The sequence below is a fragment of the Antennarius striatus genome, chromosome 9 (assembly GCF_040054535.1).
Source record: "Antennarius striatus isolate MH-2024 chromosome 9, ASM4005453v1, whole genome shotgun sequence".
In the NCBI taxonomy this organism is placed as follows: domain Eukaryota; kingdom Metazoa; phylum Chordata; class Actinopteri; order Lophiiformes; family Antennariidae; genus Antennarius; species Antennarius striatus.
The window spans coordinates 7,483,198-7,498,366 of record NC_090784.1 but is presented as its reverse complement, the minus strand read 5'-3'; the positions used below and the strand labels follow the sequence as shown (position 1 = coordinate 7,498,366).

Below are 15,169 nucleotides of genomic sequence, written 5' to 3'. Positions count from 1 at the left end.
TAGATAGATAGATAGATAGATAGATAGATAGATAGATAGATAGACAGATAGACAGATAGAAGAGGGTTAGTGGATGGATAAACAGGTTGGAAAACCATCACCAACCAGACTGTGGCCAGTGGCACTCTGGGGAAAACGGAGGAAGAGCAGAGGAGGAGAAGAGAGAAAGAGCATGTGGAAAGGTAAAGAAGCGGACATTGAGGGGACACAGGCAGATGTCCAAGGAGCAATACCTGCAGATTCAATTCTGCTCTTTTTTCCTTCCTTTCTTTTTGCTCGTCTTTCCTGTGCTCCTCAAAAGCCCTCTTGTCCACCTAATCTTCAAGCCCTCTCTGTCTCCATGTGCTCTGATCTCTTGTGCTCCAGAGGAGAAGAAAGAAAGCAGGGGAGTGGGGGGTGTGAAAGCAGAAAGAGAGAGAGAGAGAGAGAGAGAGAGAGAGAGAGAGAGAGAAAGAAAGAGAAAGAGAGAGAGAGAGAGAGACAGAGAGAGACAGAGAGAGAGAGACAGAGAGAGAGCAGTAGCAGCCAAATTTAAAACTTAGGATAAGGCTGATGTACACTGCAGGTGTAGCCAGTGTGGAACTCTTGATTGCTCCATTCTTTTGAAGAAGGAATTATTAAAGATTTCCAAAATTACCACTCCTCCGGCAGCCCAGTTCAATCCACCTTGAAATCTTTCATAATGTTTATTGGTTGGGGGGCATGAGAGTACAATAGGCTCACAATACCACCGTTATTTGAATAAACTCCCAAATATACAAACAATTTATTGGACATCTTGAGTTACTTTCCAGCATGAAGACATTCTTAGAAATGATGATTTGAAACAAAAAACAACACACACATTCCAGCATATTTTCTGTGATGTCATAAATTCTGTCAATGTTTTGCATGGTAATACTTTTTTATTATTTGTCATGGGGGTCAACGCTGGTTAAATAACATGGTTTCATTATATAATGTTATAAATATACATATATATTTCAGTTTACACATTAATAACACACAGATTTTGTTGAATACACATTTGTCTGTGTGTTTTTGATCATGTGCCATAAAGTCCTCAGACTCTGAACAAAGAGTCTTTGAACGATATAGTAAAACGTCTCAAGTCTAAAGTGTTTTGAAAGGTTCTTCGATGTCCTGGTAATCACATGACAACTCTTTAAAGAAGATACTGTTCAACTTTTCAGAAGTGTTTCACACATGAAAACACCCTAAAAACAAACAAAAAAAAGTTCTTGTAAATTGATATAAAAATATTAAATACCAAAAAGAGAAATGCTTGGTCATGATCCTCAAGTCCTGGAAGTGCTACAACGGTTCTTCGTGTCTTTGAAATGCATCATAAGACTGACAAGTGTTCAAGTTGCAGTAATAACGCAGAAGCTTTGTCAAACTGGTCAGCCTCTGATCCGTGTGTCCGTGTCCTGGTTGTTAACTTCTGATGGCGGTCTTCCTGTCTCTGTCTTTGTTCTGCAAGAAGGAGAAGATAACAAGTCGCATCATCAACGATAGACTCTTCAGTCACCATGACAAAGTTAGTTCTCCTCTTTTCTTTCTGGGCAGAGATGAGTTGTTTCTTGGTGTTTCTAGTCTTTAGAGTAGAGTAGGACTTTATTGATCCCTTCAGGAGGTTCCGTCAGAGAAATTAACTACATAGAGTTTACATGGATTTATAATGATGTGACTGACATATCAATCCTCTTGTTAAACTCTCTGCAGGAACACCATCAATTACAATCAAAGCTAACACAGTACGAAGGTGCTGGTATGTTACATTACATGTAGAGGGCTTGAAAATCCGTAGTGCATTAAGTTTGTCTTAATTACGTTGTAGGATAACGCTCGTGTGGGTTTTCTCAGTGACAGCACCAAACAGTCTTTATGGAACATAAAATAACAGCAAGCTTAAACATAACCTTCAGAAAAGCTTTGCATCTTTTAACAGACAAAATATATACAGATGTTTTAAACTTCTTCAGCCTTTTGCTGGCAAAAAAACATTATATGCGAAACAGGGCGATCAGTACAACACCTATGAGGAAAACGTCTGTCTCCTTCCCCTGAAACAATCTAACACTGCCCTCCCTCCTGCCCCTAACCAAACCCTCCTTACACACTACTAACACAAGAGTCCCTTCTATAATAATGTATAAATATATTCAACAAGTGAGTGCGCTTGCGATCTTTGATTCCCATCCTTCAATACAGTGGATCAATAGGATCTGAGGTAAATGTAGAGCACAGGATTGAAGGAGATATTTCACTACAATCTCTGGCAGAAGAACTATGTGGTTTTGTGGGGGGGTTTTCTCCCCATTGGGATTGAAGGAGTCCATCTGCATGTAACATCCTACACAGTAGCATATCTACTATGAGTTAATTATGGCAGTGGCAGCTACCTTCATTACAACCTGAAGAGTGACATCCAGAGCTGATGATGACAGCATCGCATGATGATTTGCTTCTCATTTTTATCTGTGGTATCAGACCAGAGAAGCCATTATTTCCTGGCTGGTGAGGAAACTTTCTCTATCTGGCCAGGAAAATAACATCACATTTTCCTTCCTCATCTCACCTCTCACTGCTCCGCTCTCGTCTCAGGCCATACCACTGGTTTCCAAACCACAGTCACAGCATTTTACCGAACACATCAGTGACTGATATGCAAAGTACCATCCCTATCTTACCAAATATAATTAATAGTAGTAAGTAGTCTTTTATCATGTCAAAGTTGTCAAATTAGTTTGTTTTCAAGTAGTATACAGTTACCTGTCATTGTTAAATGTGTATATATAGTAAGCATCTGCAACCAAAACTAATTTCACAAGAAAGTTACCAAGAAAGTACAGAAAGGTGTGAAGGTCAACTTTTCAGCTGTCCTGTCCTTTCCTGACTTTTTATTCCCCTCCTCATATTGTTTCAACTAAAACTTAGATCCCCCCCCCCCCATGTCCCACATCAGCCCAACACCTGTTACACATTTCCTCTCGGGCCGTGCACAACGTGTAGGTGTTTGGAAAAATTCATTTGACGACATCAACAAAGGTGGGTAGGTGTTTGGAAGGGTATCAGGCAGTAATGAGAGTGAGATCATAGGTTCTGGACAGGAGTCTGGCCTCCCTCTGATTGAAGTGAGTGTGAGGAGACACAAGAGTTATTATTGTCAATGCGTCCTCCAGCTGGACACAGACCAGAAAACGCTATCATCTAGACATGGACCATTACCATTATGTTGTTGGCCATGCAGCTACACATCTTTCAGCTGAGCGACTCATTGGTGTGTTTTTCTTATTTCTGGGGATATTTCCTGGGAGCCAGATGTACAGTATATAATGTGGCCCTCCAGGTACAGATAGAGGGATGTTACCAGAATCAATAAAGGTGTAGTCTATTTGTTATAAATGATCAATATATACAGCAAGAAATAAATGAAAGAGCAGGAAAACTTGAATCTACAATTTACTTGGTTGTTATCTGTTAAATTAGTATTATTCAACAGTGATGCATCTCATAATATCATTCATTAACAATGCTCACTGTAAACTGCTGTAACAGCAGAGGGAATTAGGAGAGGTCACTCTTCCACTGCTCCAACGTGCTGAATCTGAACGCTTCAGTAAATAATTCTTTGACACCTCCATTCTATATAAATTCCAATTTAGCAGCTGAGCTGTTATTCTTCTGTTTCATAGATTCCTTACTTTACAAACATGACATGATTGAAATCACAGAGATGTTCTTAATTAAATACTGGAAAAGCTACTTACTTCTGAAAGTTTTATTCCAGATTGAGATCCTTTCCTAACTTTTATTAAAATGTTTAATGCTTGGGTTCCATCTGTCATAGGACTCAGATCTGGACCATCTTTTAGGGGAATTCTGTTTCCACTTTGAATCTTAAATCCACTCTGATGTGTCATGTTAGTGTAGATGAGTGATGCACACACGTGTAAAACCATCCCTCCTCTCTGACCACTTCTGACCGGACATAGAACGCTAAAACTGTCCCACACACACTAGAGGATGTCCAGAACAATCAATTCTCAAAAACTTTAAACCACCGGTGTCTTAGACTTGATTTCATCGTCATGTACACACTATCAGTTGTGACAAAGCTTCTGTGGCCTGTTGCTGTGTTTGTTGCCATAACATATTATAAAAGAGACAGCTACGCTAGTACAGCTACGCTATCTGGTGTTTATTTTAAATACCGAGGAAAATCGCTGGTATTTTTCGATGGAAATGAAAATAATCGTTGAAAGTAATGTCGAGTGGATACATGACAAAAGGATGATTTACCAAATGACATCAATTTAGTGGGAAATCAGTGGGAATTAGCCCACATCTCTGTGAGAGAGCTCAGCAGTGATTTAAGAAGCACAGCTGTATCTGGTGAAGGAGGCTCAGCTGGTGTGTGAACGTTCAGTCAAAACAGGAGGAGGGGTGTTAAGGCTGGCCTGGTAGTCAAAACAGTCTGCTGAAGACCAACACACACACACACACGCACACACACACATGCACATGCACAGAAAGGCATGCCACTGACTTCCCTGGGGGGTGATTTGTCCGACACTAATCTGATTACCTGATGATGTTTGTTTTAGATACGATATGATGATATTACAGCTCTGGAACAATATTATTGTTTTATCGAGGTGAATGGAGCCCATTTAAAGTTAATGTCAAGATAGGAAACTGATCTCTTCATGCGTCTTATCAATTCCACTAATTCGAAGTTCAATATTGTTTTTCCAAAACTCAATCCGAGCTGTTCCTTTACCTATAAATGTGGATTTTCCGTGCACACGCTCTCCCTCTCTTTTCCTGTGTTAAGCCATTCTGTCAAATACGAACATCTAATTTAGTTTCTGGCTGCAGGAAGAGAGGAATGACTGGTTGGAAAAAATAATTCCACTTGGTTACTGGCCCGACAATCATATAAGTAGATTGGTATTCATCCATGAAATGAAAACTGGTAATATCCCTTTATCCTGTTAGAAAATGTGAACATGCGTCAGTTGACTGCAGTGTTTATTATAAGGCACAATTTACCCTAAAAATAATCATCAATTAGAAGATTATAGCCATACAAAAGATGTGCAAAAAAGAGCACATCAGACTTTCCAATTAAGCTAACGGACCAAATGAGCCACAATCTTCAATTATGTGGCTTGGACACATCACACATATACTTCATTTTCACTGCGGTTTTGCTAATAAGTACCATAATGGCTTCTGAAAAATATGATTTATTTTAGATTGCCTAATTCACACTGACCGTCTGCACATTCATTTCACGATCATTCCCATTTTTTTTACAATCTGTAATAGTGACAGCAGAACAAGGCAGAACCACGCGCCAGCCATCACTTCACTGTAGTGCAAAGATGTTCTTCTGTAACAGCCAATGATCATCAGGAAGTAGACTTTTACACACATCGTCTTGAAGATTCCTCTTCATTTGTTGCACCTGCATGTGTGTATTCACATTAGATTTCTTTTTGCTGTGCTCTATTTTCTGGGTCTTTTTCCTTTCGTGTTTTTTAATTTGCTCTGTGACCAACACTTTCCCCACAGAGCAAATGACAACGGAATGATAGTTTTGCTAATAGATTTTGTTAGTTATCTGATCCGACTTCTTCTGTTGGCGTTAAATTAGGCTTTAACTGCTTCCATCTGTGCTGAAAGTACACAGACAGATTCATGCATGAAGGCATACGTCATGCACAGAGCCTCACTCACACTCGCACACACACACTGAACGTGGGCAGGAATATATTTGAAAGCTGGCTGCAGTATATGAGATACCATCAGTGCACCCTCATCAGCATAGTTTAGACTGAGATGCTAATGGGCATAGTCTCACTCCCCAGGCACAAAAAAATAAATTCCAAGTTAACACCAACATATCAGCAAATGAGAGTAATTTAGTTTTCATCTATGACCTTAAAATGTCTACTTCATGCAGGTGACGTCATTCTTTTTTCCAGTGAAAACAGACTAATATCCAAATGACTGTAAAAACCACAGTCATTAGTGTGCTCCTGCACATGTCCTCTCTTTGTAGTTAAGCCCTCTTAAGGTGCATGCTTCATTTGATCTCCATAAAGAAGCAAAGTGTAGTTTCAACACAGTCGAAAACCAACTGTCCAAACGGGAAGATAAATAGCAAAGTTGATTATCGTGCTGAGGCCCAGACTGTTTCTCGGTCTCTCTCTCCTTCCCCATCTCTGTTTCCACAACTTCCTGCAAACCATTAGTTTTAGAAAGTGTTGAAAGCGCAGTCATGATCCCAGCCTCCTTAAGTGACTAATCATATATGAGGCTTATTTGCTGCCCAGAAACACTCACTGAAACCGTCTGGCTGAAAAGACAAGGACAAAATAGAAAATAGAAGCGTTTAGATAAAAGTTTCTGATTGAGTTGTGCTGCACATGTGTGTGTCAGTATTCCTAAGGTCGGGCATACATCTGTGTGTGTGTGTGTGTGTGTGTGTCATTGGTGTGGGTGTGAGTGACTCTGTAGGCAGTGAGGGCGTTTCACAGAGAGCGGTTTCCAGGCTTCTTTAACATCACCATCAAAGTCCAACGTCAATGTGTTTCTAATAGTAGCAGCTGAATTAAACACTGGCTACACAGGCCTCAGCAGAGGATAAATCATTTACAGAACAATTAGCTCATTTGTTGCTCCGCTCGGAATGGCCAATGACTTCCAGACCTAGTGTGTGTGAGTGTGTGTACTGTATTTGTGCGCAATGTCACTCCATGTCACCTGCATACATCAGCGTTAGCACAGACATATACAGCCTTTCTTTCCCTCTGCCTTTCCTATGTAAAAACATACGAGCACAGATACAGTAAGTCCGTTTGCAAATTGTACGGTGCCGTTTTAGTGTCATATTCGTTCCTCACGCCCTTCTTTCCAGCCTCTCGCATTAATGATCACACATAAAAGTTTTACTGCAGCCGAGATGTAAACTGCTCATAATATTAGACATCTTTTGTTCGGTTTGCCATTTTGCTCAGTTAAAACATTACTTTTCAATTTCTCTTAAGAGATTTTTTTTCACGATGGAATTAAATTGGGGTTGTGCCTTTAAATGCTTGTAAACTCTGCTAACCACCTCAGAGGAGAAGCATTTATTTATAACAAGGACATTGTAATTATCATAGTAGGTATATTTTTATCACATTTTTATTTTAGTTTCTAATATAAAATGCCTTTTAATTTGTCAAATGGTCTTCTTTCAAATTGCTGGAAAATACCTTTACTTGTCACCTCCTGCTTAAAAGGAAAAAGTTCAGCATAATTGCTGTTACTGGCAGATGCGCTGCTTTTTTCTGTTTATGTTTTCCATTGAATCGAATTGACCCTGTCCCTGTTTTAGGCCAAAAGAAATAAGCCACGGCTGTAAAAATGCTTCAACCGCTGTAGCCTGAAAACAACACAGTCGATAAATTATCACATTCTGTTTTTTGTACTAGAGAATTTACAAATAAGAATCATATTGATCGCTGTGGTAACTTCATTCACGTGACATCAGATGCTCACCTGTACGACCATTTCAAGAATATTGATAATGAACTCTAGCTGAGTTGTGACAATTAAATCTGAACCTGTAATCACATGAGATTCCTGTTGTCGGTCGTCCAGATAGCTGACCGGTCACTGATCAGCAGAAAGCAGAGAGGCCTAACACAGGATATCTGCATCAATCAAACAGACAGCAGAGGGATTTTTGCAGCCCTTTGCTCACCTCAATCCTCCGTCTCCAGCCCTCCACATCTCATTTACAGATGTCGCCGTCAGATGCATCCCTATTTTTACTGCGTATATCAAAATGGAGCTTCAGTTTGTCCATATCAGGCCGCTGCTGCTACACCCCAGAAGTGTTTTTGAAAAGTAAAAGCTTGTCAGGAAGTATGTAGACACTGGCTACTGATCAGAAAAAACAAGCAGAGGCATCCCACTGTGTGTCAATCTATAGCAGACAAGTTAATGGGGGAAAGAACAACTAGCAGTAGTGCAGAAAATAAAATTTGCTCCATGATTTCATCAGAAAAACTACTTCTTCAGGCTCATACTAAGGAGATGTTTACTGTTCTTCAGTTACTTCGGAGCTTAAATCCTCTGTTAAAATGAAGAATTCAATATCAAAGCAGTTTTCATTGGACAGCAACAAAAATATTTTGAAAGATTTCTCTATAATTAGTAATGTAAAGAATCATTCATTTTATGTCCAAATCATCCTTCACTTCACTTGATATATTTTTGTATTATCATTCGCATTGAGTCACGTAGTTAATAATAAGATCACATTAGTATTGAATGAGCCAAACGCCACAGTGGGGCCCTCTCTGCTCAGTAGTCATTACGGACAGGAGTGTTTGTTTTGAAACAGTTATACTGCATACACATGTAATAAGAGGAAATGAGCATATTCTTTTCTCACTTTCACTCTCTCCCACATTGGAAAGAAGTGTAATTGAAGCAGCTGGTCTAAGCAGGGCTGACAGCTGTGATGAACCTCAATGACCATAAAAACATACAAGGAGAGCACTCTGGACACAAAGTCTCATTTTACCTTCACAATCGTTTCCTCTCTGTAATCACCAGCTCCAACTCTGCCCTTTAGCCCACTTAAACGCACTGTATATCCACTTTTCCAGGGAAAATCAAATTCTCTGCTTCTGCCAATCCGAGTTAACTATCTCTGTTCCAGAAGAGATTCCACTGCTCCTCAAAGGGTTCCATCAAATCACACAAGGAGACCAACCCCAGCAATGAACTGATCCCACTAGGATGTCAGAGTGTTTCTATCCTCACGTAACACACAGTCAGCTCTGCTGAAACACCTCAATAGGTCACACCGGTAGTCGTGTTCTTTCAAAGAAATAAACATACACTTCAGTTTACTTTGAGTCGCTGTGTAAATGTAAGTAGAGCACTGAAAATAGTCCCCGACCATTCACACTTTGATCCTTAGTTGTAGCTGCAGCATCCAGCTGTGACAAAAATTTACCAGGACATTTTTTTTTAAATCAAATTAAGTATTTGCGAGCTGTGGGGATTAAAGTCTAATTTAAAGGACATATTTTTCTCTTTAACTGAGAGGGTAGTTATTTTATTGGATGAAAAACCTTCCAAATTGTTCCCTAACTCATCTTTAACGCATAAATGTAGACTGATGTGGAAAAATAAGTGCCTGGTTGATGAGGAGCTAATACGTCTCACGTGGATCCACCTCATCACAACAGAGAATGGCATGAAGCGGGCTAATAGAAAACAGCATAATATGACCGACATCAAATGAGACTTAATCAAAGTGTCTACATTTTGAAGGGCTTGACATGAGAAACTTGTTTTCTACCCAGCATGCATTTACAGGTCAGTGATGTGTCTGCAGCAGCGGCTTGACGGCAGCAGATAGTATTACACAGGTCCTACTGACAGCGCTGACCTCCACTAGGCTGATCGATATGGAGAGAGCTGAGGGAACGAGAGACGCTCGGGGGGAGAATGAGGAGGAAAAAGATGAGGTGGGGTGAGAGGTGTGTGAGGGTGAAGGAGGGGCGGGATGCAGGTGAGGAGCTCCTGGAGGAGGGGGCCAAGCACGAAGAAAAGGACGCAGGTCAGAAGCTGGACATCTCTCAAATGAGGATGTCTGGGTTTCAGACACTGTCAGGATGTCTAACCTTTCACTCACGACCATGAGGGGGTGGGGGGGTGACGAACACTGCTGAGACTCAGGTTATCCCCCCCAGTTAAAGGGTCTCTGGGTTTAGACACTGTGGAGGGTATTAGCTTTCACACACTGCTGGGGTAACCGGGGAGTCTGCCAGATGTCAGCTCCTCACCCATAAATCCTGCTAAATGGGCAGCGGTGATATTAGGGGGGTTGGGGTGGTGGGGGTCGAGTGGACGTCAGCTCTCGACCCGTCCTCTGTTCAGGCTGTCAGTGGTTGTTGCAGTCAAAGAGGATGGATTTGGTTCTAGTCAACGAACAGGAGGTTTTCATTTCATCCTATTTCTCAGTGAACTGAGGATTTTTTTTTGTCACGATTGTTCTTCATTGTCGCTCTTTTCTATGTTGAGTTCATCAAATGTGAACTCAACATGTGGATGACTCCTGTTCTGTGTATCTATCCAGGACTAATGTATAGACCAACATCGCAGTAGAGGAGGAAATGTCAGATATTTCTCAATGGCTCCAAACGTATCTTGCATTTGTGTGTGTGTGTGTGTGTGTGTGTGTGTGTGTGTGTGTGTGTGTGTGTGTGTGTGTGTGCGTGCGTGCGTGCGTGCGTGCGTGCGTGTGTGTGTGTCTTACAAAACTACCATGAAATAATAATAATGCTACATTCATCAAATTACACACATGGTTTTCATGGTCTAACATCGTAAATCTCCCTCGCTACATTCGCAGATATTCTTGTAAATTTAAAATTAATATCTTTAAAAATCTATAGAAACAGCACATAAATTGAGGCTGTGGTGAGAAACAAAGCGAGTTATTGTTATGGAGTCCATCTCTCTGCTCAGCCCTGACTCGGACCAATTGACTGTCGCGCTCGGGGAGTTTCAGAACGCCACCTGCTCGGCTCAGACTAACCCCCAAAAGAACCATAACACACAGTCCTTTACCTCAAAAGAGGACTTTAAACAGGTCCTGCTTTTAATGCCCCTCAGGGCCAATCAGCTTTATAGGCAGAGTCACTGATCTCAGGTCAGCTTTAAACACCAAACTGACCCTAGAGCACCGAAATTTCTCAGGAAGAGCTTCCCTCCCCAGTAAGGTCAGCATTACCTCTAGCTAAATCTGCTTTTTAATTCTGTCTGTATTGGTTTCGGTGCTTTGATTATACAAATAATTAAATGTATGTATTATAGATATTATGAAAAAGATTAATTATAATCGATTTTGATGCGTAGGGAGAATTTAAGGTTATTAATCATTTCTTTTTCTTTGTGTATTTTTCATCCCATCTGAAAACATTTTTGTGTATGACGCACATCGGTTTATTTTATTCTGTCTTTCTTTTTCTTTTTTTTGGATACTTGCACAAATGGATTTGTGTTTGCACCCGTTTCCATTTGTTAGTTGGTTTAAGCAAAAATTTTCAAAACGTCCTGGGTCGATTGGTCTCTGCCAAAAAATACCCCATTTAGTTTGGACTCTCTATCACACTGTATTTTCACTCTTTCTTTCTTTAACATTGTGAAACAGCATTTTCCCTAATTTCTGTTGGAATGATGCATGTATTTTGATTTTTAAAAAACCCCCAGACATATTTAGGTAATTGGTATGATAAGTGTTGAATTTGGTGTGGATCCAAATAAAAATCTAAATCCACCAGATTTAAAATTCATATGGGGTAGTTTCAGTCGTACTGAAAATTATTGTTGCACTGCGGTGATTCGGATTTCAGATAATTTGCATTGAATTTAAGAAGACTGTTGGGACTTGGCAGAGCTATGCATTCGAACGTGTGCCAATCTTATTTTTGTCTGCTCACCATTTTCCTTTGGTTGCTGAGGCAGAAAGTACAGATGTGCTTTGGCTGGCCTGATTGGTCGGATCCTCGAGTGGGGGAGGAGTTAACGTGGAAGAATGGTGGTGACGGCGCATGGCACGGCTGTCCATCATGAAGGCCTTCGCCCAGAAGCAAGACGTTTCCAAGGTGGCTGATGTAGCTGCTGGCCAAGCGTAGCGTCTCGATCTTTGACAGCTTCCTGTTGAGTCAGAAGAATTTTCTTTATTTCAAAAGGCATTATCGCAACACTGTTGAAAATAAAATATATTACAAAGATGATACTAGCATTGACGTTGAATATTTCTTTGCAGGAGCACTCCCCCAACTCTAACTCTTTGACACATTTATGAAAATAAATGCTCATGATTAAATGCAGGATGGCCTCGATTGCAGTGCTGCTAGTGCTCTCATTTTTTGTGTTCCCTAATGGAAAAACTGTCTTTTTAGGAACGTATTTGTGGTTAAGACAAACTGTCTCGCGCCACCTTTGCTCATGCAGCGCTGTACCTGTCAGCAGGCTCGGTGGGGATGAGCGTGCGCAGCGCCGTGAACGCTGTGTTGACAGAATTGGTGCGATCTCTCTCCCGCGCGTTGGCGGCAGTCCTCTGGCGACCGTCTGGAAGGGGAGGAGACATGGGAGGGCCGAGCCTCCCCACCATGGGCCCTGCATCCACCCCTACACCCCCTACACCTCCACACAGCTTCCTCTTCCTGTTCACCTTGATGTGAAAGGCAGATGGTGATGAAGAGGACAGACGGAAGGCTGCGGAGTTGGAGGAGTTGGAGGTGCGCTCCTCAGAGCCCGAGCCCTCACTCCCGTTCTCATCATCATCTTCAGAGAGGAGGGCGATGTCGCCGTACAAGAAGCGGCCTGCAGGAGGTGCTGTGCGGAGCATGGCGAAGGTCATCTTCACCTCAACCCCAGGCTCTGACAGCTGCTGGTCAATCCTGGTGGCGATTCCACGCTCTTCTTCTCTCAGAGCTGTGGTGTTTATGAGTTTGCTATTGAAAGTCGTCTAATATTGATTGTTTGCCTCTCAGTCCAAAGCTGTCCTCTCCTTAATTGTTTGTTCACCTTTGTCTTCTTCACACGTTGTCTTCCAAGTCAAGTGAGTCAGATCTAGCCTTTATGATTGTTAATCAGGTCAAATATCAGAAAACTGATCCTTAGTCAGTGATTAAGAGCAACGTGACCTCAAAGCGGCTGTGTCACAGATGGCTGCAGGTTCAGGTCCTTCTTGGTTTTTAATGAAAACACTTCACATCCAAAAACTGGGTTCTTCTTTGTTAATCCTTTGGATGAGCTTTAAAATGGCATGCTGAAGTCCTCTTTTCCTACTCTAGACCTCCTCCTTGGTTCTTTGTTTCTAAATTTGTCTCTTTCAATCCCAGTAGCACAAACAACTCCCAGCCTGTGGCAGCACTTTGCCTCTATTGGTCTGTCTCCCTGACGTTCTCCTCTCTCTGCCTCGTTCCTCCACGTGTGCCTGCTGTCTGAGTGTTTCAGTCTGCCTCTGGTCTTATAGCAGGAGGGAGGGCCGGAGGAGTCCGCCGCTCCTCCCTCTGAGCGCTGAGGGTCCCTTGGCTGCTGTCTAGAAGCAGGCCAGAGAGACCGGAGGCAAGAGGCAAACCATCAGCAGGAGTTTGTTTTGGCTGCTCGCTGCTGTGGTTCAGGGGAAATCCACCCTAAATCAGAACCTGCATCACCCTCATTTGCTCAGTGCGTTTGGTGACCTTAGTGTCATGAAGGCCTCTGAAAAACACATTACAGTCAACTTTATTACTTTCTGGTACAGTGGGTTAAGATTTAAATGAAACAAAGGCAGAGAAGTGTTGTTCTGGAGAGAGCCGTCAGCTTCATCTCAAGTTAAACATCAAATACCTGAAATATAATCTCTAAATTTGCTTAGTGTGGTTTTCAAACTGTTGCTGCTAAGACAGAGGCACATATGAGCAAAAGAGAAGTAATTTAACTTTGTAATGGACTAAATATTTGCGTAACAAAGAACACGACAAAATTATAATTTCAAAATATTGAGAAATATGTGTTCAGGTTTTGACATGGAACAAACCAGCAGACACTAAGTGAAATCTCTTCTGTTTTTCCATTTCGGGTAACTTTTTTTCAGGTTTATCTGACAGAGAATGGAAATATATAGAGAGCACAAAACAAAGTCTGAATGCTACTCAGTTTACAAGCCAGCATTTGAGAGTGCACAGGCACAAACTCACAGAAGAAGAATCAGATTTAGGCATGCAGGCCCGGTCATGGGTATACTCATTAATAAGTCTGCACTTTCAATTTTCTCCAGCTGCTTTGGCTTCTTAGTAGTTGGGAATTCAAGAAGTCAGCTGCCAATTACTTTTGACCAGCAAGCTGGAGCAGGACTAATGACACTGAGGTCATGTCTCTGTCAAGTTATTCAAATTATTTTTAAAAAGAAGAAATAAGAGGCCTTACAACTATTATTTGTAAGTTAATGTGAAACTCAAAATGGCATGTGATTCTAACTACCCAGATTGTGATATGTCAAAAAAAAAGTTTGTTTTTTTATTCTCACTTAAAACCATCAAATCCCCAGTTTTCATTTTTAAATGGAGGGTATAGTAGAGTAACTCTTAACGTCGAGGTGAAACCAAACATGTGATGCTTTGCTCCATGTGATACTTTTACACTCATCCGAGTCCAAATGGTGAGCGCAGCTGTGATGAACCAAACACGAGGATCCTGTACGACACAATTCCTCTCACTTCCTCAAATCATCCCTCATGCTCACAGCTCTGTCCTCCCTCACAAATCCAGCCCTACTCTAACAGTCCATGCCTCTTAGAGGATGACTTGCAGACTCAGTAGCGCTCAGATTTGCTTTGTGGTCTCTCAAATATATTTTTGTCATCATACTTCCATAACAGAGCAGACAACCAGCTAGAGGCAAGACTTTGGGTTTGCAAAACGGATGTTTCATTCAACCACAGTCTTGACAGCAAGAAGTTGAGAAGGTTGAGTGGTGAAGTAAGTTTGCCTTTCTGTTCTTTTCCTCCCTCTCTCCATCTGTGCTGTGCTTGTCCCTGGACAGTAGTTGGAGGACTGGCAGCCACAATGCTAGACGGTTAAGGCAGGACTCGTGGTTGAGGCCGGGATCTGCCTTCATTCATCCATGGCTGAAGCTATTTATCTGTACAAACTACGATGTCGGAGGGCCTGCAAGACGTTTGCCCTCAAGGGAATCAAACTTTTGGGTGGAGTGTTGTGGTGATGAAGGGGAGGCTCAGAGGCTTGTAGAAGGGGAGCTGCTAGTTTACTCACTTACAATCTCAGCAACAATCCGTCATGCTCTGAGATAAAACACAAAATTAAAGGAGACAGCACAGGGAGCAAATACGAAGGAGGGGATAAGAAGACGAAAAGAAATAATGAAAGACAGAACAGTATGATCTTCCTGTGAGTCCCGCTTCTATCTATCTATACAGAGGTACTCTAGCGGCTTGTAAAATTAAGATCTGCCCTTTTTAGATGCATTAAGTACCAAGTTCTGATCTCCTTTTCCAAATTAAAGTCCGTTAGTTTTTATTAGTAATTGTCTTGCAACTTAACGCTCACACCAAGGAACTGAATGACCTTCGATTTT

The 15,169-nt window shown here is 41.5% G+C and overlaps 1 protein-coding gene across 1 annotated transcript; it reads right to left on the bottom strand.

Annotated features, from left to right (window-relative positions):
- Positions 1–672: 672 nt before the first annotated feature.
- LOC137601739 (basic helix-loop-helix transcription factor scleraxis-like) lies at positions 673–13,016 on the bottom strand. Its single transcript, XM_068324105.1, has 3 exons — positions 12,048–13,016; positions 11,523–11,739; positions 673–1,476 (listed from the first exon to the last, which is right to left on the bottom strand). Exons 1-3 carry the CDS (start codon positions 12,446–12,448, stop codon positions 1,438–1,440), a joined length of 657 nt encoding a protein of 218 aa, XP_068180206.1. The 5' UTR covers positions 12,449–13,016; the 3' UTR covers positions 673–1,437.
- Positions 13,017–15,169: the final 2,153 nt, after the last annotated feature.

Excerpts from the sequence above, each read along its gene's own strand:
- LOC137601739 (XM_068324105.1), bottom strand. The coding sequence starts at position 12,448 with ATGACCTTCGCCATGCTCCGCACAGCACCTCCTGCAGGCCGCTTCTTG. Across the intron at positions 11,740-12,047 it reads CCCACCGAGCCTGCTGACAG|GAAGCTGTCAAAGATCGAGA; the intron begins GTACAGCGCTGC and ends CTGACTCAACAG. Across the intron at positions 1,477-11,522 it reads TCAGCAACCAAAGGAAAATG|AACAAAGACAGAGACAGGAA; the intron begins GTGAGCAGACAA and ends TCCTTCTTGCAG.